The sequence below is a fragment of the Scomber scombrus genome, chromosome 9, assembly GCF_963691925.1.
Source record: "Scomber scombrus chromosome 9, fScoSco1.1, whole genome shotgun sequence".
Taxonomy (NCBI): Eukaryota; Metazoa; Chordata; class Actinopteri; order Scombriformes; family Scombridae; genus Scomber; species Scomber scombrus.
In genome coordinates this window covers 5,865,221-5,889,837 of record NC_084978.1, presented here as the reverse complement: position 1 = coordinate 5,889,837, position 24,617 = coordinate 5,865,221, and the positions used below count along the sequence as shown (strand labels likewise).

General features: G+C 39.9%; 1 protein-coding gene across 1 annotated transcript in view; it reads left to right on the top strand.

The window, feature by feature from the left end:
* The window catches only part of fat4 (FAT atypical cadherin 4), a 107,071-nt gene that overhangs the window by 50,436 nt on the left and 32,018 nt on the right, over window positions 1-24,617 (top strand). Inside the window, 5 exon segments of the mRNA XM_062425541.1 lie at window positions 7,131-7,262; window positions 13,164-13,425; window positions 14,186-14,536; window positions 16,839-17,761; window positions 19,468-19,642. Of these exon segments, the coding sequence (XP_062281525.1) occupies window positions 7,131-7,262; window positions 13,164-13,425; window positions 14,186-14,536; window positions 16,839-17,761; window positions 19,468-19,642 (1,843 nt within the window).

Sequence of the window (24,617 nt, the reverse complement as noted above, 5' to 3'; positions counted from 1 at the left end):
TGTTGGTTACATAAGGCCAAGGTGCTTTGTGATCGTTTGCAGACTCTCCTTTTTTGTTTTGTTTTGTCTGTCTTTCTCTTACTCACTCTTGCTTCTTTTTTTTTCCATGGGGCTGCAGAAGATTTTGGGGGGACTTGAGGGGGATATGATCGTATCCTGACTTCTCTCTTGCATAGTGCATTGAGGTTTGGCTGACATCCAGCTTTGTCTGCTTTTTCCCGGGCACATTCCCATCTTCGGCTCGCTCAAATTCCTGTCTCCGGAGCGCGCGTGCACTTTGCTTAGCCTGATGACTGCGGTTGGAAGATGAATTACACTGCAGGCAATTGTTTGACAGATTGAGCCAGTTGCAATTGCACTTGTGTTAAAGAAGCTGTATGGAATAGATCAGTTTGACCTTGTCTTAATTATTTAGTTGTGTTTCCTTTTGTTGTTAAAAGACAGGTTTGTGATGGCACTTTTACCTCTGTCCTTGACTCACAAAGCCCATCAGTTCTTAAGCTCCATAAATCTGGAGCCAAGAGTCTGTGACATCTCATCTAAACAGTTGAAACAACCACAAGAAGAGGTAGAGAGGGATGTGAAGATGGAGTGAAATAAGGATGGTCTTTGTCTGTGTGTCTCCGGAGTTGCAGGAAATGAATTATGTTGAATGTGGCGTTTTATCACCCAGGTCCCACTTTACAATTTCTCTTACATAGCAGAGCATTCATCAGATGTGCGCAGATCATGCCATACGGTTTTCAGATTAAGAAAGCCAAACACAGACCGAGGCCTGGGCTTTTTCTAGACGGTCGGTAATCCATTTCCAAAGCAGAGTGGATGACAGATTCCTTCATACAATACAGTGGCTCTTAAATAGTACAGGAACTTTGGGGAAAGTATGAATTTCTAATGTGCAGAGAGTTAGTTAGAAAACTCTGGAAGTTTGATCTATTGTTGAAGAAGTTGTGGGAATTAACTAGGGTGTCCTTACTGACCTGGGTGCGGTTCTTCGAAGGATTCGCAGTCAGCGGTTGGAAGGGATGTAACCTGAATATGAGAAAGCTCAGTGATGACTCTCCGGCTCCTTTTGGAAAGCACAGCAATTGGATCCTTCATATTTTTCTGCTTCTGTTGGAATACTCTGCTAAGCAGCCCAGGCTGTACCAGCCGTCCCTTCTTCTCAGTCTCAAAGCACTGTCCTCACTTTCACAAGGCCCGGCTGAAGCATTAGACAAGTGTAACCTTGGATAACCATCATGTCATTGTAAACAAACAGTGCATTATACGTCAGATTGGATTAGTATTGGCTATTTATTTATAATACGTCAACAGAATCAGCATGTTTCAAAGCTTTTTAGTGTTGACTCTTTTTTTATGGCATTACAAAAATTCCTTTGTGCCGTTTAGATGTTTATACTGCGCCAAAGCCTGAGTAATTTCTTTTAACAGCATATGATTCTGGCTCTGGCTCTGTGATGAAGTGTTATATTTGGAATTGCTTTGTGATCCCAGTTTTTGACACATTTGGTCAAACTTGGGCTCATATGTACATCAGTGAAAATGGACGATGCAAAGTGGAATCATTCAATCTCAGAGGCCAAGTATAATGAGAGCTGGAAGTCAGTGCTTCTACCAACCCTTGACCCTGAGTCGTCAACAGCATCTGATGAGATATTTAATCATTTTGAATGATTATTTCCTGCATGAGGCGCACCCTGCTCCAGTTTTATGATCATATGAGCTCAGCTTTTACAGGCCAACTGTTGCATCAGATGCACTCAGAGGTCACCTTTTTTTTCTTTCTCAGTAAGGTCTGCTTTGGAAGAAATATTTGTGCTAATGATGTGAATTTTAAACTTTTCACTCAGAGTTTCATGGTGTTCAATGGAGCATGCATGCACTGTATTACTCATCTGTAATGTAAACCATTGTTCACTTAATTAATCAGACTCTCTACCGGTTATTAAAAACAACTGACTCTGTAACTGACAAAATATGTGTGTAGCCTATATGGGATTTTGCTCAAATAATAGATCTCTGGTTCCTGCAGTGACCCCTCCCCCTGTCTGTCTGTCTGCAGAGAACTTGGCAGAACTGCAAGTATAAGACGTTTTAAGTGGGAAACATATGCAAACCTGTGCTACTTCCACTTTTTAGATGTGGGGAAAATGGCCACAGTTGTTTTTGCGTTGAGGGATGCAGGTGATGCTTTTACCTTCAGCTGTAACCAGAACTCATGCTTGTTCTCACCTAGAATATTGCATTGTGGTAGGATGGAAGTTATTTTGGTATATTCTGTTACTCTTGAAGGAAATGTCTGTACTTTGATGTCTGCAGTCTCTTTTGTTCCCACAAGTTCTCACAAGTCTTTTTAAAGATGTCAGAATGTGAAGTGTCAGCAAGTGCTTGACGCATCGACACTGGTATAATGATTTTAAAGGGTTGGTTCACTCAAACTGCAAAAAGGCATATTCTAACACCTACAGTAAGCACAGCCAGGGAAACAAGTTTTGGTACAGTCTGCCAATGCCTATGAAAGTTTTGTATGGGCAGAAATATGTGTCACTAGAATTAGTTTCATAATCCTTCATTCAGTTTCTTGTTTATTGGAATTCACTTCCAAACTATTACATTCAATTTCAATTTATGCCCAGATTCAGTTTTTCAATTCATTTTTTCAATGGGTTTCAAATTATGTGATTCAAATTGAGTTTGTAATGCAGTGATTCAAGTTGAGCAGTTCAAATTAAAATCCTTATTCTTTTGACGTGGGATACTTTGGAAGTGAATGGGAAAAAGAATGACAGAAAAATGTGCTGAAAGAAATAACAACATATGTTTCCAGAGGCAATATTTTGGTCACTCTGGATATTCCACAGACCTGACCTTCAACCGTTTTTATAGGCACTATTTCTTTGGAAAGAAAAAAGGTAGTTCCAGAGAGGTCTGGGAATTATCAAAAAATAAACAGGACAGTTTTACAGGAAAGACAATCCCAGACAATCCCATTCACACTGGGGTCACTGCAGTAATGTATATTTGCTCTACTAGACACTACTAGAGGTTTGAGGAAAAATATATATGAGTGAACTGAGTAAAACTGGAGGCTAGATTACATAACATGAGCTCCGACATTTGAATTATCCCACCTTTCATTTCTTTGTATACCATATAAGCGCTGGGAATTTTGCAACAAGGTATAATTTATTACTGCTCTGTACAAGCTCCAGTATCAACCTTTTGGACAAATACCTTCCATCACTTAAGGTCTCATAATCGACAGCACTCAGGAACCACTTGACGCGTGAATCATTCATACCTTCCCATAAATAATAAAACCCTGGCAGCCAGTTAGCAGCACCTGCAACTTGAAACAGTAGTTCGTGAAACACAATCTTTTACCTTGTAAACTAATGTGTTTCACCTGCCTCGGCTGGGGTGCTTGGTCCGCCGCCTGCCCGCTATGAGCCGCAGACAGGTGGAGGGAACAAAACCTCTCTTCCTGCTTCTATCAGCCTCCCCCCTCTTGACCTTGCTTCCTCTTCCTCCGATGAATTTTTCACCAAAGCGCTTTGATATATCCCTCTCCCATGAGAGCATGGGTAATGCAAACTGGAAGCGTGAGGCGTAATTATTTCTCAAAACTGCACTTCTACCCTAATTAGTACACTCTTCAGAAGTGGGCCTTGCATTATTTACACATCAAGGGGACACGCAGGGTGGGAGATAAATATTCATTGTTTGTTGACTTTGCCCCGGTCCCTCAGCTCAGGCGCAAGTTGAGTTAGAGCCGCTGTCACTGTGGCTTGTTTATGTGACTTCTGCATCGCTTGTGCCCAGGCTATAATCTGTCTTGTTCTTCTGTAATTATCTCCACTCATGCAGACACGCAGACACCAACCCAGAGTCGGTTTAATAAGTGGACAACATCCTCAGCCAGGCACACGCGGAGCAGATGAATAAGAGTTCAGTGATGAGATCTGTTGTAATTATGACCTTATACAGATTGCTACAGTTGGTGTCATAGCGGTAAACAGCACAATGCATGTTTAATTCAGTCAGACTCTGACACCATTTCAGCCATGTCTCCCTAAAGCTTTTTGTTCTGGGTCATCTTTAATGAAGCTTTTTCCACAATAAGTCAGTGGCAGCTATTAGGAAGAGTTTCCTGCTACTGTTGGTTGCAAAAAAGAGTTGGGGGGCATGTGAAGTCTGCTTTTCCTGTCAATAGGGTATGAATAGACTACTGTATGTGGCCTTCCCCACTTCGGTTGTCGTGTGGCCTTGACGTCCATTGTCCACATGGAAACCCTTGCCGCCTTAAAAAACTGCACCCATTGTGGACGTGTGACAACTATTCTTTTCCCATTTCCTATTTAATCTTGCGTAGCTTCATCTGTATGTGTTTTTGGGGGGTTGTGAAAGAGAGGTGGGGGCATCATGTGATGCCTGGCCCAAGAATTACCATAATCACTGTCAACATTAATGGAGATCCTATCACTGGAGAATTTAAACACGGCTTTTCCATATTTATAGAAGCAATAAACAGAGAATGCGCAGCAAAATGTCTGTTATGATTCAAAAGCGAGCTGTGTTTACTGACTTTGAAATGCATATTTGGGTTAGTGGATGAGGCGGAGGGGATCGTAGTTTAAGTTGTGGGATATGAATGGAAATGCAATACCCCTCACTAGACACAGAACATCTGAAACCATAAATGTCTCACTCTCACTGTCTCCTGGGTCTCCACTTTCTCTCAGAAATTAGCATAATGGCGCTTGTGTAACATGTCATTGTCTTTCTAAAGGTGGTTGAGTTGATTCCCATTGAAAAAAAATGATTTGCTTTCAAGAGCTGTCATAGTCTGTTAATGTCATTCATAATTCAATTTCAGGCTTAAAAGACTGTTGTAGGTAAAACAAATTAAGGCACAGGACATTCCATCATCCAGTCATCCAGAAAAAAAATCATATAAAGACCAATTATTTTCTTAACATCTAAATGTTATATTGTCAGATAACTATGACTCTGATGCTAATATTCAATAATACAGTTTATGGCCGAAAGTATCTGCACACCCAAATATTACATTGTTGTTGAATATTTTATTTCAAAATCACGGGCAATAATGTACTGCTATGACTGCCTTCATTCTTCAGGCCCTTGCAAAAGAGTTTGGAAACCTGGCTGCAGGGATTTGCTCCCATTCAGCCACAAGAACATTAGCAAGGTCTCCCACTGATGTACGGTGATTAGGTCTGGCTTGCATTTGGCATTCCAGTTCATCTTAAAGGTGTTTTGGATGGGGTTGAGGTCAGGGCTCTCTCTGCAACCCAAGTTCCCCTGCACCAACCTCTGAACACCAGTTCTTTATTGACCTGGCATTGTGTATGGGGGCCGCTATCATGTTGAAAGAGAAAGAACCTTTACCAAAATGTCATAAAAAGTTGGAAGCACATGGCATTCTGATTTCCCTTAATTGGAAGTGAGGGGTCTAGCCCAAACCATGAAATACAAAACCTCACAAGTATGAAGTATGTGGAAAAGGGATGTCCATGTACTTTTGGCCATTTAGTGTATCAGCCACATGCTAGGACTGTGATGTAGGGTTCTCCCAAGTGTGGCTGGACAACCCGATCATTAAGTGGGCTCCACATGATCTTGTGTGAAATGAGAAATATTTAAATGTTACTCTAATTTACTTCAAATCACAGAATTTCTATATACAAGCAGTATAATCATGGGTTTCACTCTCACCACGACTGTCTGTCTTAAATTTACATTATCAGAACAAATCTCACTGTATGGAACAAAGTTTATGCGTATGGGGGGTCTGTGGTCTACTGTAATGTGTGTTTATTTTGGTTTCTAAGACATGAAAGTGAAAATCCCTGAGCTCCAGTTAGTTTGCTCTACTGTTACACTCAGTAAGTCTCTATGGAAAAGAGCCTCAAGTCAATTTGTAAAGTGTATAGTTTCCATCCAGCTCTAGTGACAGTGGGGTATATGAGGTCTACCATGGACCCACAGTGCAGATCTCTTAAGCACACCAGTTTATGAAAGTTGATGTCGGTATTTTATTGGGACTATTGCTCCTTATCCCTCTTTTGTTTTAAAAAGACGGAGAGTTGCAGAAACAGTGAAAATGAGAAAAAAAGGGTTATGAAATTTGAAGGTTCTTAACCGCACTGTATAACAGTTATATTAGTTGTAAAACCTTAATCATATGCCTTTTAGGCTAAGTGTTAATCATTGCCACAAACCTTACATAAAACCCAATTATAGATTTATATGTTCCACTCGTATCTGGACAATCTAAACAGTGCAGGGACAATGGAGCATCTATAAACATATTTTATTCAATATTTTATTATTTCTCCTCCTGTTTTATTTCTTACTCATTCAAGTGTAATGTGTTCATGTATTACATATATCATTTAAAAATATCTTAACCACATCAAATCACATCAGTTTCACTAGAGTAAGAGGCTGAAGATGTGTAGTGATACATTTTTTCACCATAATAATAACATTGTGATTCTGCTTTATGGTATAGTGGTTTAACAAACTCAAATGCAAAGATACTGGAGGTTTAAAATGTATTTTTCAGGAAAATGTGGGCAAATTAGCTTCAAGTAATCTTAATCTTCTAGCCGTAATAAGCAGTTTAGAAGTCACTATAGTTTGGTTGTTCTCGTAACTGGAAATTATGCTATTTTCCCCCCATAAATTACACATTTCTATGGCATAATCATAATGAATAATTATTAAGGTGAGATGTCAACAAGTTATGATTCCTGTTTTTACTTTCTGTCCCAAATACACACTGTGTTTCAGATTAAAGTAGACTAGTTTTACTATTATATCTAAATAAATGATCTTGGGGTAAAACAATAATTCAGTCTCCTTACATTTTCACTTTTATAATTAATTTACTACCCTTCATTATTTCACTGTTTTTCCTCTCTAGCCTCTCTGGAGTCAGAGACTGATAACTTTCCCCCTTCTAATGCAGCTTCATCATCATCATCTGAAATCCAAGCAGATGGACACATTTTTTTTCTTTGCAGTGATCTTAACATCTGTTGCAAGCCCAGTTTGGCAGACCTTTAACGGAAACTGTGGTGTTTATTCTTCCTCTGCAGGTGGAGATCACGCTGCAGGACGTCAATGACAACCCGCCTGTTTTCCCTAATGATATTCTTGATGTGACCATTGAGGAGAACGTCGGAGATGGCTTCAAGATAATGCAGCTAACAGCCACGGATGCAGACGAGGTAATGACTCCCCAAGTTTCTATTCTGTCTGACAGTGTTTTTGTACTTTTCTGCGCCCGTTTTCCACTCCAGTGCTTTCAGAATTGATACCATGGGAGTGATTTGAATTAAAAATATGCTCTAAATTTTTGTTCCTATAGTGTAGAAGCCACCACAGATTAAACTGGTTTTATGAGGGCTATACAGCTGTCAGTGTTGACATGAAACTGCTCCCTCCTAAGTTGACATTTAGTATCTTTACGTTGGATCATTTTCATGCCAAAAATGTCAAATATTCAGGACAGAAAAGCCATTTAGACCATGTTAGGAAACTAGCTAAACTCCTGTTATATTCAACCGGTCAACCTGTTATATTCATTATGAAGGAGAGGGTGGTGAATAAGCACAGATATATTTATTCAGCACTTTCCTAATTAGTTAACCATTAAAACAGCTGAGGACAAAATATCAGACTGGATAGGAACAAGCATGAGAACAAAATGGAATTAAAACAGAAATACCAAAACAAAAGAGTGAAAGCATCTGACTTTGATTAGAGCATGATAAATAGAGGACTGTTTGCCAAAAACAGGCAACAAATGTTAAATGGTAAAATTAGGCAAAATTGTCACACATTTTTCAGATGACATCCAACAGACTTAACAATTAATTTAAAAAAACAATCCAAAGCTTGAGAAATGATAAAAATAATCATACAGTTTGCTTAAGAGTACAGCAACACGTAACACTACACAGTGACACAAAGTGGCCAAGACAGATTACGCTCTCTTTTAGTCCAGCGCAGTAACACATTACTCTGTCTTGTTATATTTCTGTCCCCTAGACACACACACACACACACACACATAAAGAATTTGTCTTTTTGTCTCAAGTTTGGATGTAATCTGAGACGTGTGGAGGCCACTGGTGTCACAGAGCCTCGAGGAGAGCGATTGATTTTTTCGGCCTGCCTCTCCGATAGACCCTCCGCGGTCCACATAGTTCACATTACATCACTGGCATCACTCTCAATTACTTAAAGGCTCCATCTTTAGCTGCTTTAGGCAGGATATTGACATTATATCCTGCAGTGAGAGAAACGCTGGCCCTGCCGGCATCTCCAAGGTCTGCGGTCATTCACCTAAGCCAAAGGACACAGTTGAAGTGAATGGAAGAAGTCAGGGCATTGAAGGGAGAGAGATTAGAAAGAGGGAATATGGACTCAAATTTAATGGTAACTTATGAGGCCACACGTCTTTTATTGCACAGCTGTTGCCTCACCCCCATCTATTCGCTCCCAATGTGAGAAAAGTCATACAAAGTCCCACTTCTGGCCATTTCTCTTTTATCGGTACAGTATATTGACTGTAAATCTCAGACCTGGAGGCAGGTCAGTCTTTTCAGTGGGGGGATTTTAAGGACATTATTTGATTATTTTCTTTTTTCAGCGCCAGAATATTCACAGCTTTGATCTTGAAAGGTTTAGCATATGGTATTGAAATCAAACTGTGCAGTTGTTCACTTTTTCCTCATATCTGAATTTAAGAGGAGCGTCAGTCTGAGCTGCAGTCCATAAGCTGAAACTTACTGTAAGGCAGCACACATTTGGTCATTAGTAAAAGAAAAAGAAAAAAAAAAAAAGAAGAAAAAAACTGATACAGACCATATATGCCTACGTGTATGTCTTCCAAAATGATCAAACCAAAGGACTTCTTGCAAGATTCTGCTTTAACCAGGAATTCAAATAAAAAAGAAAACATAGAAACATGTAAAAAAAATTTAGAGGAATCTTTTAGGAACTACAGATTCTAGAGATGTTTACTCCAAACTATAGTCCTACCATGAATAGGTTGCTAAATAGGAGTCTGTATTTCATTCCAGCTCTCACTCGGAGCCAGATATAAGGCCAGCCAAGTTTTTGCCCACATCCTTACGCAGGAAACTTAAGTTGCGCTGACACTGAGCGTACGGAACGCATTGGAGCCCTTGTTGAGAAAGCCACATGTGTGAGGCAGTGCAGAGTAGCCAAGAGTGCAAGCTGTTGGCCAGCTGATGGGCTGAATTCAGACATCATAATGATCCCATGTTTAACAGTGCTACATGTGGGATTCATGTGTGAGGGTATTAAAATGCTGTTTCTACGCATCCGTTTTTGGGGGGGTTTTAGCTACGTGCATTGCCACACCAATAAGGAGGAAGGGGTTATATTAGGGTTGAAAGAAAATCAATATAAAAAGTTTGCTTTCTTGTCTAATGCAGGTTTAGGCCTCTCTGAAAATGTTTCTCACCTCATTTGAACGAAATTTGCTGCCTCTTGTGCTTTTTTGGAAAGAATGTGAATGTTTTATTAGAATTCTGACCTGATGTGGAAAATATGTCACAGGTAAAAAGAAGAAAAAAAAAGCTTTCTTAATGAAAAAAAAGTGGAACAATGGGTGTTTAAGGAGCGTTTTCTGAAAGTAAACGTAGCCTCAAAATGAACGGTAATGTGTTCCAGAGGCGTCAACCTAGTCCAAGCATATTTCTAGCCACTTCTTGCAGTAGTGAATACACACAAAACAAATTTACACACCATCAGTGTAGCCGATTTGGCCATCTCTACCTTTCAAAGGCTTTATTTTTAAGCCCTCAATGACAACACAATTCTTGTTTTTCAAAAGTCTGTGTTATGATTGGCTTGCTCGCTCGGTGCTGTTGCATACAGGAAGCTCACTATCCCCGCCGGCGCTGTCTGCTTCGCACCTCTCACTTCTCATAGGAACTGCGTGCTCCCAAAAACCACTCATCTGCTAAATGAGTTTCCTTCTGCTGCAGTCTGCTACTCTTTGCTCCCTGGAACACTGCTGTTTAATTGGTCAGCCCTCTTTTTCCCCCCCCCCAACAACCCACTGTGTCTTTGGAGAGCTGTAAAGTAGTCAAACTCTTGAGTGGAGGTCAAGGGGGTGACCATTGTTGGTGTGTGAGTGTGTGTTTGGGTGCATGCAAGATCTTAATCAATGTTGTTGTTTAGTTAAAAAAGAAAGATGAGACTGAGTCAGACAAATAGATGCATTAAAGTAGGGTTGAGACTCTGAGAGGGATCACTTTCCCATTCAAGTAAATGAGAAAGTGGTCCCTACTGTATTTTTATAAGCGTGTAAATGCTTGCCTGTGTTCATTATCTGCATGGGTAGGTGTGTGTGTGTGTTGGACTGTGGCCTAGATGGACCCCCTGCTCGGCCTCTCCCACCTTCCTTGCTCTGCCTTTGAACCCTATCAGAAAATTAATTGGCAAACCATGGGTGTTGGGTTCCGGACTGCAGCCCAGGTGGCTGATGGGATTGCCAGATCTGGGACCGCTGATTGATGACAGCAGGGTCCTTAGATGAGCAGAGCCTCACTCCGGCCTCCTCTTCTCCCTGGTTTTTACTGGACCTGGATCTCAGAACGGGTCTCTGGTAATGCAATGAGAGACAAGGTCAAGAAGACAGAGGTTTTATCTGTCGTAAAAACAGGCCAAGGGAAAGAGATGAGCGCAAGTCATGAACTTGGCCTTACAATATTGACTTCGTCTAAAGCTTTTGGCGACCGGCCTTAAGTCTGTCTCTGTAGAAGTGTATAGGGAAAAGAAATGCTTCACTTGATTTTGTGACAGAAAGAAACTTTTCTTGTAGCAGATCTGGTTTACTGCTTAAACACTTCATTTTTTTTTAACTTGTAACCGTCTACTGTTCTGCCTGTGGGATGTTAGCACGATGTAGAACTCACACAGACTGTTAAAACTATGAAAATGTACCTGTATCAAAAACCCTTAAAACACCTGAGAGTTACAGCAAAAAACATGCAGCTAAAAAGACATAAGAAGCAACAAATCATTCATTTTCAATGGGAACCGCTATGAGACACTAGCCTCAGATATGCAAAGATGCTAAGAAGCAGCCAGCAGCTCAACAACAAGGAAATGAGAAAAATGGAACTTAAGAAAAGCTAAACAAATATTACAAAAAGTACCCTACAGAAAACTACTTCATCGTCTAGTAGGAGTTGAATATATTAAGTAAAACAAAGTCAAACACATACCTGAAAGCTACAGTCACTGCACAGTGAGGCCAGCTCAGGCTTTCTCTCCAGCAGCTAATGCTACCCTTCTGCAGTACCTCTAACATGCAGATGCTATATTTAATAGCGCTATTGTCAAACCAAAGCAGTAGATGTGTTGAAATGCAGAAACAGCTTAATGCGACGCCTCTCTTTAGAGACCTTCCCATGGTCCTCGAGGATCAAAAAGCATCACACAAACATCAGGCATAGCTGAAAGAGTCTCTTTTAGCTTAGCTTTTAACCAGCTGTAACCAGAGCTCTCGCTTCATCTCACTGAATAGCAGTAGCTATTTGATGTTGCTTTTTCTTTTTTTGGCAGAAGACACAGGGTGAGACAGTTGTCTGATCTTCTATTGTCCCGGGCACAAATATAAACGTCAAGCTCTGTCACCGGCCTCATTCAGTTGTCATATCACATTTAGTCCTCCTCTCCTATTCCAAAGCCTCTTGCTATATAGCCATCACATATGTGGTTGCGCTTGTACTTGTCCAAGGTAACAGGGGATCTATTAGTTGCATTTATAGAGGAATACTATACCCCCCAAAAGTTCAAAGACCAAGAGACAGTCTCAGCTTCTGAGTTTTTTTTTTTCTATTCAGTGTGACCAGTGCTCGTCTACGTTCTCCTCTTCTATGAATGATGTGTATTTTAAATTGCATAACGCTTATGTTTTGGTTTTTGATTGATTTCAAAGTGTTTGAAATCTAAAATCTCTGTCATATCAAGCAACTTGTCTGTAATTGGTTTCCTTTACAAATCAAATTGTTTCAATATGTGTTTTTTGAGTTAAGTGATGTTTTACATTATATGTAATGCAAAAACTCAAATTACTGTATGTTATTTTAGTGTTACTGACACCCTTCTCTACAGAAAATAAATTGATTTTCTTTATCAGAAAACAGTTGAAATAATGCTACTGCACTGGCAGATTGTCTTTCATTTATTTAAAGAGAAGATAACATGGGGATTAATTCCAATAATAATAACATCCAATCTTCATGAACACAATATCTCAAAATGCCTTGAGGGGATTTCTCCAAGTTTGCACAAACATCCACTGAAGGATGAACTGATGAGAATGTGATGGCCAAAGATCAAGTTCACTGTGACAACACAAACATGTTTTTCTTGGGCTAATGTTGATAATGTTTCACACAAATATCTAATAGAATAAAATGCTACTGACACTAGCAAAATGACACAAACATCCTATCCAACATCCACTTTGAATTCAGTAGTTTATCTTAGTTTGTAGTTAGTTTTGTCAGTTAGGTGTCATACCTTTACATCTGTTTTATTGTTCCTCTTCTTTTGGTATCTTGATTTAGATTTTTTTTTTTTTAAATCTATTGCATGGTCTTTTCTAAATCCTAAACCTGATCTTTATGGGCTGTATCTGTGAAGAAGTCACAGTGAAGGGTTTCATTCATGTGAGATAAGTCAGTAGTTTGATCTGGAGACTTGACACATGACAACATGTGTGGTAAACAATCTGATTTCCTACCAGATAGAGTTGCTTTGATGCTTGTAATCATGATGCTCTTCCTGTCCGTAGCCTGAGAACTTAAGATTTGAGACAAAGTTCAGCAAAGTTCATCTAACCTACTGGCTCCTTTATGCTCAGCATCCCGAGATCTTGAGTTAGAATAATGTCCCAGAGAGCCTAGCGACCAAATGTTGACTGACAGTTTGGTTTGATTTGTCAGTAAATTTCAAACAATGAACATGTAGACACAACAGTTTGTACGTTTTCCAAGCAAAAAAATCCACATGTTATATATCATAACCATTAGAAGTAGCTGACTGTATCATAATCACCTGTTTACTATCTTCCCCCTCAGGGTCCAAATGCTCTTGTGACATACACCATCATCAGCGGGGCGGATGACAGTTTTAGGATCGACCCTGAATCCGGTGATCTGATTGCCACCAAGAAGCTGGATCGGGAGCGCCGTTCAAAATATTCCCTCCTTGTGCGTGCAGATGATGGAAAACAGTCATCTGACATGATGCTGAACATCACCGTCAAGGATGTCAACGACCACATGCCAAAGTTCTCTAGAGCCACATACTCATTTGATATCCCTGAAGATATGGCAGCAGGTAAAATCTTAGTGTCACGCAATAAAGCATCCCACTGCAATCTGAGGCATGCAATGCAGCATTTTAGACACGAAACCGGAGACATACAGTAGGAGACTGTGGGCAGTGATTATTTTGCCCTCTGCAAAAGGCCTTAGACTGGATTTAGACAGCTCTGTTAAGGTAATCAAGAGCCCCAAATTATTAGGAGAAGATCGTCTGTAGTAGTTTCTAAGAGTTTCTATTTCTTTTTTACATTTTTTAAAATATGTTTTTATGACCCTTGAAGTCCTCCCAAACCCTCTGAATCTTCCTTAAGGGGAAGATCAAGAGTTTAAGAGATCAAAGTGACATTAACTGATATTTGATTTATATGGAAATCTATCAGCGACCAGCAGGATTTACAACAATGCTGACAACCGTCTGGCTCAAAACCTTCATCCCTGTTAGCTGCTTCGGTAATAAAAGAGACAAATATGTTGTTTTTTCAATTACATGAGAAATCAAAAAAATATGATTAAGTGCTATAAAAAAAAACACATTTTATCATTAGCTATTTGTTCTGTATCTTCATATAAAAGTAAACATTAATGAATGGAGGAGTTTCAGTTCCAAAACAGTACAGACCAAAGAATTGTTATTCTAGCAATTGGCAGAGCGATCACTGACTCACCAGTATTAATAAACAACTCTGATAACCCCCTGCAGATATGTTAAAGTCATTTTGTGCAGTAAAATTTAACTTCTCGCTTCTGTGTTACTGCCCGTCTGACTCTCACAGGCTCCATCGTGGCGGCGATCCTGGCCAGCGACTCTGACTCAGGGGTCAATGGAGAGGTCACATACTCACTGGAGGAGGACGACGAGGACGAGACGTTCCTCCTGAACCCAGTGACGGGAGTTTTCAACGTGACACGTTCACTGGACTATGAGACTCAGCAGTACTATATTCTGACTGCGAAGGCGCAGGATGGAGGAGGGCAGGCCAGCACAGTTAGAGTGTATTTCAATGTCCTGGATGTGAATGACAACGCGCCCATCTTTAACACCACTGTGTACAGCACGTCTGTCTCGGAGAGCCTGCCGCCTGGATCCAGTATTGTCACCGTCGGGGCCAGTGATGCTGATGATGGTATGTATATATGGGATTTAAATATCCTAGACAGATTGATACTTGAGATATCAATATCATAGAGAAAAATAATCTATACTATGAATTATAAAATTAACTGATTTTGTAGATATAAATAAACACGTGAAACATGTATAAAACTAAAATGTTGTAAGTGTAAAAAAATACCTAAAAATGCAGTCTATAATATTTTCTATTAATATCCATTTGCATAACTGCCCACATATATACTGACACGGATATATCTGCTATCTATCTGTGACAAACCAGCCAATTTATCAATCAGTCTCTCATCACTCCATAAAACATATTAATTTTCTCAGTACTAGCTGATTTTTCAAATTTTAAGGATTATCATAGATTTTATACCTTTGTTATTGTTTTATGACAGTTTGACAATCATGAAATGTTACAAAAAAAACCAACACAATCAAAATGTTAGCATGACTGTGGCAGATTTGGCTCTGATTATACTCTATATGGAGATTTAAAATGACTTCATCTGGGGATTTTGCAGCCAATAAGCAAACATTTTCTTTAACAGTTAAAGACGCATTAAGCGTCTTTAACTTGTTGTTTGGCCAATATCTTAAACTATAGTTAACTTAAATCCAGGTTAAATATCCCAGAAGCATCACAGTATTAGAAACTGTTCTGTGAGAAAGTTTAAAGGCTGTAAAGTGCTTTCGAAGTATATAAATCAAGTGTGAGTTAGCCGTAGGAGATTAATTTAATGAAGGCCTGTCATTTTGTTATGACAGTTGGTTAAACAGAAGCTCTTAAACCTACATTTTATTTTTCATTTATATTTTATTTTATGCACGAATGATTTGATGAAATACAACATCTTCACCGTATGATTAAGTGGGTTGAGTTACTTTTACGTTTCAGGTGGTGGGTTTCGTGTTTGTGAAGTGCCATGTGGTATTTGAACAGTCACCGCTACTCTCCTCTGCTGTAATTACCGCTTCATCCAGGCCTAATGTGGTTATTGTGACCTACATTCCTGGGAAATATGCTGCCTAGTTCTCAACCAGAGTCTGGCTTCTTCCTCCACTGTCCACATAATCTGACCGAGCCGTCCTCTCAGATATATAGTTTTGCCGCTTTCCACCGTCAAAATAAAACCCTGCCATTGTTAGCACTTCCTAAGCCCTGACCTGCGACCCCCAGACTTTGTCTGCAGACGGAGTAGCCTAAACTCAGATGGAAGTAGCACTCATGCTTTTGATAAGGGATTACTTGTGTACTGTAAATACACGCTGGAGTGTGGGAAGGTGCCGGCGCTTTCCACATGAATACCCCGTTGAGTTGAATTACAGACGCTCAATTTAAGCTCATTTTAACCCCCAGTTCCAAGGGAGTGCTGTGGATTAGGCCAGATTTCAAGGTTAGATAATTTACTGCATCCACCCATTCGGTCACAGTGCAGTTGTGTTATTCAAATAAATGTTTCAATTGGGAGGAATTTTCCAAAACTGTACAACCGCACTATCAGTTTCGGAAGTGGTTTGCCATGGTGTTTCTCTTTTGATAGCAATCTGTCATGCTACATAAATGGATCATCCACTTGGAGGACATGAGTAGCAGCCAGAGCTACAGCTGTTGTACATGCACAATTTGTGGAAATGGATGTTGATAACGCATATAAATGCTTAATTCAGACACATACAGCATATGTAACAATCTTATCTAGAACAATGGATGCCACTCAGTGTTCGACCTCCACTATATTGTATTATGTGTTTGTTATCTGGGTTTTTTTTTTTAATTCAAGGTAATATTAAACAAGTCCTTGTAGAATGTCTTTTTGGCACTCTATCACCAGCCAAGATTGTATTTATAAATACACTGTGATTCTCTAAATATAAGTAGCGGATGTAACAAGAAAGATGCTTCCACTTTATTCCTGCTCCTGCCTAGATTCCTCCTATTTGTACAAATTACATTTTGCTACCAGGTTTTGTTAAGTCTCCACTCAAGGAAAGTAACACATTTAAGCCTGGGAGCAAAATGCAAACTCAATTTAACAGAGCAGGAGTTAGCACTATGTTTAGATGTTAGACCTTCTGTCTGTCTCGCTGTTGTTTATCTTGTGATTTAAAGCACCTTAAACTGACTAGTTGCCAAATGCTGATGACACTTTACGGGATTTATGAGTGTAACCAACATGTAAGGTTACCTGCCTGTAGTGTAGCTTTAAGAGGTCACTATGAATGAAATATTACTCAAATATATGTACAGAATTTAGTCATCCCACATTACTCTTTACTGATTATCTACCTCTTGGTATGTTTTCCAGGTCCAAATGCCCAGCTCCTCTACAAAATTGCATCAGGTGATTCCCAGAGCCATTTTATGATCACCAAAGAGGGAGTTATCCAAACCAAGAAGGCCTTGGACAGAGAAACCCAGTCCTTCTACAACCTGGTGGTCACAGTCAACGACCTGGCTCCACCTCCTATGAACCGCTTCACCAGCACTGCCCAGGTGTCGATCATTCTCCTAGATGTCAACGACTGCTCGCCGTCCTTCACCTCCCAGAAGATGACCTACATTCAAGAAAACACACCGGTGGACACAGTAGTTTTCAAAGCCCGAGCCGCCGATGCTGACAGCGGGCCCAACAGCTATGTCGAGTACTCCCTCAGAGGACCTTTCGGAAACAAGTTCAGCATCGGTACAATCGATGGAGACGTCAGGCTGGTAGGGGAGCTCGACCGAGAGGAGCTTTCCAATTACACCCTCACAGTTGTAGCTACTGATAAAGGCGAGCCTCGGCTGTCTTCAACCATGGACGTGACCATGCTGATTCTAGACGTCAACGACAACACGCCGAGCTTCTCACAGAATATCTACGACATTGAGATTGAGGAGAACACCTTGACCGGGACAGATGTTATCCAGGTGTTTGCCAGCGATGCAGACGAGGGCACCAACGGGCAGATCCGGTTTTCTATCTCAGGAGGCAACACCAACTCTGATTTCAGGATAGACTCAGTCACAGGGGTGATTTCAGTGGCCAAGCAGCTTGACCGTGAAGCGAGGTCGTCCTATTCACTGGTTGTCCAAGCTGCCGACCGCGGCAGCAGCCCGAGGGTGGACCGTGCAACAGTTAACATTGTGTTGCTGGATGTCAATGACTGCTCACCTGAATTTGAGCTTTCTCCTTACACTGTAAATGTTCAGGAGAACCTGGAGAACTTACCAAGAAACATTCTGCAGGTTAGTATGTTTGCTTTTGCTCTTTTGTCATGACATTCATTGAAACTTAAGCAGTTAGGATGTCATTAACATTCACAGACAGGACCTCCCGAGTGAAAAGAAAGCTGTGTCTTGAATGACAGTCCTAAAACCCTAAATTATTTAATGCTTTAACCAAATTTGTAGTAATACTAACTTAATAAGTCCAGGTATGTGGTGGGTATCAGTGTACGAAACCACTGACTGGGGTGGTCTAATTTTGCTAAATGCCATGACAAATACCTGACAGAAATGATAAAGATATGATATATGACGGCAATTAACTCTGCACAATTGGAGCTTTATAGAATTTCACAGAAATATGAAACTTCAATTGCATGACTCCGCAATTAACATCCTAACCACCCCAGTGACTTAAATGAGCCATATATAAAAAATGGAGGGGAAGGACTGCTTTCCAGTGACGGAGTGATTCCATTTTCTTTTGCTTGTGCACCTTGTAAGGAAATGAGGCTATAGTTATGTGGTGGGAAAGGGTCCAGACGCGGTCGGTTTTGCCACACAAGAACACACATTTGTATGCTAACCTCTCTATGCCTGTCTGAGGTATGCACGGCAGGAAGGGCTGCGAAGCCCACGATGCATTCAGGCACACCAGTGAAGCGGGGTGGTTTAATGCTGCAGCATGAAGGGAAAAATTAGAAGAGCTAATAGTTTCATACTCAGAAAGCCATTAAATGAATGTCCTTAATCCCAGGAAAAGCCTAAAGAGTAGTAGACACATTTCTGGTTTTCTGGTGACTTTCTTGATTTCTTTTCCCAGAGAAAGTCTGATTAGACAAAGTGAATAAGTAATGATCCTCCTTCCCTCAACAATTACTTTCATGGTGCCGGTGAGCACCATGAAGGTAATTAACCCTCAGCTGCTTCAGTGAAGATGGAGGTTGAAAAGGGTTACTCCTAGCTAGGTTTGAATTAGTGTGGTTGTCTGAATTGAGCAATATTTTCCTCACAAGAGTGCTAAAGTACATCCCCTCCAGGAATAAAAACAATTTTATAATTTTAGTTTGCAAAAATGTAATTGTTTTATTTTCGTACATGATATATTAGTCATGGCCTTGGTGTTCCTGCATTCTGCATAAAATTAGCTCCATCATGACAACCTTCAACGTTGCTGATAAGCTGATAATGTGTTATTGTATCAAAATAATAATAATAATGATCAAATTATATAATACAATTAGTAATACAACACTGTCAAAGGGATTGTTATGCAATTATGGTTATACTTTTGATAATGTAACTACATTTTTCTGATGAAACTCTACTTCTATAAGTTTATTTAAGTAAAATCTAGGCTGCATTAAGGATTTGGATATTGTTAAGTAAGTGATTTGACTGTATCCTCCACTTCTGTCTTGATGGGTTTAACAATCTGTACCGTATAGGACATCATCCGTCCATACTCTCTAAAGCTACATCACAAAAACTAAAAAAATGTGTATTCATAATAACATATTTATCACAATTTTAAGCATGGCGCAAGGCTTGTGTTTCTGTATGTTTTGTTGCTACCATGATATTACAGTTAGAGCTATCTCTCCAGTCTTCTATTAATTCCAGACCAACTATTAATCTACTGCTGGAAATGGAAAACACGTTTTTTGTGCAAGACAAAAAAGAGAAGTTTAGTCAAAATCTCTAATAGCCCACTTCTTTCTGTCCAGGTTGTTGCCAGAGATGATGACCAAGGTGCCAACGGTCAGCTGAGCTACATGCTCAGTGGTGGGAACGACGAGGGTGCGTTCAGCCTGTCATCGAGTGGCCAGCTGAGCCTGACCCAGACTCTGGACCGCGAGGCTCAGGGGAAATACATCTTGCTGATCACAGCCGCCGACTCAGGTACGCCTGCAGTGGGGGTTTTGAGCTGTGAGGGTGTCTGACACCATCTTGAAATGCTTAACAGCGTTTAAGTAAAAGACAATTTTAGTATTGCAGCATAATGTTTCAGTTTATAGTGTTCCAAAATCAGTTGTTTATGTCTGAACTTGCACCACATTAAGCTTGCTCAACTTATCATCCATGATCTGACGTATCTGGTGTGGACTGAGTACCATGTAATATGTCCTTACATGGACATTGTTGAATTTCAGCAAAGCTCCAACATATTTTGTAATCAGCCAGCAAAACCGAACCGAAAACGAATATTTTCATAAACTAACAGCAATGTCAACAAACAGCATTTTTTATTTCACAGTGTGCACAAGAATCTTTTTGTGTGGCACAATAACCTAAACATTCAGGAGTTTTTAGCTTGCAAAATAGTGGGTGTTTTTTGACCTATTCCCCAGAAGTCCTTTCAGCGGGTTCGATTGAATAGCATCCTCTGTTTATTTGGATACAGCGGTAGAGCTTGTTATAGCCAGATAAAAGGTTAACTTGTTATTGCATAGAGGCCAGTTAATGTGTAGTTAAAGGAGTACATGCGTATCCCCGTTGCAGCCAAATCACATGGTATCCCAGTTAAGTATATGTTTCCCCGAGCTGCTCTGGCACGGCCGTCATGGTCTGAGGGTGGTTCTGTCTCATTCCTGGACTGACCATGTGACCATTCATAACGTTGTGTATTTTTGACTATGCACAGGCTTTGGTGAGAATTGGGACAATGTTGAAGTATCTTGTTTTTGAAAAATTTGGGGAAATTTTAAAAGATTTGTCAGTCAATGTGCATTTTTCTGGACAATGGTGATTTTTTGAGTAAATTTTGATTATAATATTTATCATATTCAAATGATCAAGTCCAGTTTTTCTTCATGTTATGTTTAGATTTTCTTGCTTCATATACTGTTTAGAGGTTTGTGCCACATGGACAAAGTTGCCCAACAAGCGAACATACTAATTAGGATTCGATCCCTTTTTTGTACGCTTCACGAGGAGTCCATATTTAGAGCCCTGACAACAATTCCAAAATATTTTGACAAGACGTTTCAGTACAATGTTGGTGAGAGGCAGAAAGAAGGATTTGGGGTAGAATATCAAAATATCAAAAACCCCATAATCATAGTACCGGCCAAATTACCCAGCAGCATTTTCTCACATTTTTGAGGCCTTGGCTGAGACGGTCGGGGGAAATGGTTCTCCCAGGCACTATCTGGCAGGAAAAGCTGAAGGTGGATGGTGCAGACATGTCTCCAAGTCTGCTGTCTACCATGACCTATTTTCAACCGCAGACATTCATCTTCACATGTTAAAGTCTGCCTTTATCTTCAGGCATTTGACTAGTTCTATTCCAAAACATCATGTTACAGAGAGAGAAAAAAAGATACTTGAGAGGATTTATCATCCAGTGTCTTCACTCTGCAAAAGCATTATTCTGTCAGACAAAACTATCTGTCTGTCAGAAAGCATGTTGTATTGTCATATGTGGTGTTCAGGCAGCAGCCTCTGTGCAAACAAACACTTAATCATGTGCAGAAAAGAGACTTTTGTGTTTTAACACTAGTGCTGCATGAAATATGACCAGGCAGATGTGTCTCTGTCCTCAGTTTAGTTTTCTACTTGTTATGTGAGAAGACAGACTGACTTCCTTGTATTTGGGAATGGCTTTTCAGCATTTTCAGAGAAGGTAAACTCATTAATCTCAGCCTGAGCAGAGCTTCAGGACCGTCTTTGCTGTGCTGACTGAAATCTGTCATGAAATGGATGGAAACAAAAAAGAGCTCACCGGGTGCTGGTTCTCATAATGAGTTCTGGCTTGAGCAAACAGCAGAATTTGGCAGACTTCTGTCATTATTTGAAATACTGAGCATAGCCCCTGTAATGTGGCATCCATACAAGCTGTATAAAGGTGTTTTACAAGGAGTTTTGTTGAGAGGAAAATTAAAGATCAGACTTGGGATAGTGCAGTTTTTTTTTCTCTTTCTCTTCCTTGTTTATGGAAAGCTGTTTGCATCATTTCTGAGTTAACTAGTTGTGCAGATTGAGGAAGATATTGAGGGCTGCAGCATCTCAGACTGATCATACTGCTGGGCCAACATCTGGGATTCACTGCAGGCAAATCAGATTTGTAAACCACTACTCAGCAGTTATGCCCCCATGGAAGAATGTAAATCAATGAGATCTCCAACAGAGTTGCACAGTAAAACACTTAACCACGCAGTGTTGCTGGAATGACTTTAAGTGGGCATCTGTGATTGTAGAAAACATATTTTTGTATAATACAGCTGTTCAGCTTTGTATTCTTGCACAATGAATCTTTTATGAGGATTAAGAAGTGTGTTAGAATTGTTTCCATTCTTCAAACAATACTCCTTCTTTCAGCATTCCTAAACTTAATGACATTAAGACACATATTTCACCTTTTTTCCGAACAGACTGTTTTCTTTGGAGTTATTAAGTCATCAATGTATGATTGATATTGTTGTATTTTCACATTTTGACATGGGTATTAATCTCTGGATCATTTTAAACTGGTATAATTTGGGTTTTAGGGATTTTATTCCAATATTTAAGATGGTTTTGGAACTACAGTAAGAGTCCTCACTGTCAAACATTGGATTATTTTGCAGAATCCTTAAATAAATCATATCCAGTCAAATTAAAGTATCCATGCAAAGTTTTAGAAAATTTAGATTAAGATTGAGAAACTGAGATAAAAGATGAAAGATTAGGAACTGTGTGTAAGTGTGCACTGTATGTGTCTGCATTTACTCATGCATGTTTGCTCATTTATGCACAGGCACGTATTGTTTGTTTTTTGCTGTGTGTTTATGCATTTGTATTTGTGTGTGCTTTGTGCTTGCTTGAGAGAGTTTGCGTGAGTCTGCGTGTGGTGGTGAGAGCGTCCTCAGGGCGAATTGACATGCACCACGTTTGGTCACATTTATTAAAGAGAAGGCACAGTAAATCCCTTGGCCCATGCCTATTATGGCGGATACGGTCGCATAGAAATCCCATGTCTTTCACATCCCTCCAGCACATCACTCCATAGTGCCACACTGTTTGTATATGGCCTTTTGGCTGGTGGGTGAGGGGAAGTATTGGAGGGTTTTTTTTTTTTTGGGGGGGGGGGCTACTAAACGACCGCTTAGCAGATAAAGAATTTTAATGACCATCCCTATTTAAAAGCAGGATCTTTTATTCTCTTTAATGGCTCCCATGAATCTAGTGTGTAAACCCCCCAGTCTTCCTTAGTTTTTTCCACTGACTTGATAAATTAAATAAGGATATGTCAGTCTCCAGTCTGTCATTGAGCAATGAGTGAGAACAATAAGGAGAACTGTACCTGAACATATATCTGTCTATCTCTGTCTGAAAAATAGAACAAACTTAGTCCTGTACGAACACTGATAACGCAGTATTAAAACGTGGCCAGGACATTGCTAGATCACTGTCCAATGCTCGCCACAATAAATCTTTAATGGGGTCCATTTCTGAAGGTTTCAGCCAGTCTGCAGTCTAGTGGCAACACAAGACTTAGCCAAATAAAATATCAGGTTCCTCAAATGAACTTTAACAGAGCAGTAACATTCTGGATCAGCTCTTAAAAAACGTTGCAGTAACAATGTGGTCTTGCAGAGTTTTTTCCTATCGCCTGTTTTCTCTTTTCCACTCCCTGGTACACCCTTTAACAATTGCTGGATCTGGATGTTTATGTAAATAGCTTTGGTAAGTAATAACAGGTTTTAAAAAGGTGGTGTGGGTTGGATGATTAGTCCTTCAGCCTGGCAAGATACACTTTTTAATGATGTTTATTCTCTCTGTTTCTCCTGGTTAGCACATCATGTTCTCACAATGTTATTTTATATTGTAACTAGCTGTAGCTGTTCATAACCGATGTATTCAATTTAAATAAGTCGTAGTATATAATTTGTGTGTGATCCTGTATGAGTACTTTGACTCTTAAATACTTTCCCAAACTCATATTTCAGTTTATATGGGCAATGTATGAACATTATTGAGTTGTATAATGAGAAAGTTACACTCCCAGTGTATGTTTTCCACCTCTCACACTGGTTATGATCGGTTGGTATTGCTGTGTCAACATAAAATGGAAAACAGTCAGTGAATGGTCCACAGATGCACTGCTAAATAGGGATTTCCAAATGTTCAACAACACAGCAAATAAAAGCGCCATTGTAATAAAAACACAAAAGGCAAATCACTTCATTAAATTTCACCACGGGCCCTAAAATATGAGAAAAAAACAACACTTTGTGTCCGAAGATATGCATTCATCGCCTGTTTGCAAACCACCAAACTCTATCTGTAACATATGGGAAAGAAATTTAGCAAAAGCATTCATGCACAGCACTCCATAAATAACTGGCAAGCTGTATAACATTTTTGCTTTAATTTGACGAATGCCTCTGAGATCATTATTAGAAATATTCTCTCTCTCTTACTGGGTAGCAGCTTTGAGTGGTCTTCTGAGATATCCCTTTCACTCTTTTGCTTGTTAACTGTGAGAAAACCTCTGTTTACTCTGTTATGTTTGGCAAACTGTGCAGTGGGACAGCTCGCACCCTGCACTCAGCTCCTCCGAGGCCATTCATGGGTGTTGGACAGGGTCACATTAAAAGAAGCTTTGTCGCAAAGCAACAGGTTCTCAGAGGCAGAAAAATGTCAATTTTGCCTTGATGGCGGCCAATTCTCTCCCCCCTGAGTAAAGATGTGTTTTATTTACGCTGTCCCTTAAGAGCACAATCTAGCCGCAGTCCATAAACCTTAATTAACCGTTTAGCCTTAAGCTTCAGGCTACAGATGGGCTGTCTCATAAATTTACACATTCATCCGTCTTCCCTAAGTCAACCTGTCCTGGACTTTCCACTTTAATGAACCCAGTTGTTTGAACATCCCAGCCTTATCCTTCCTGTTT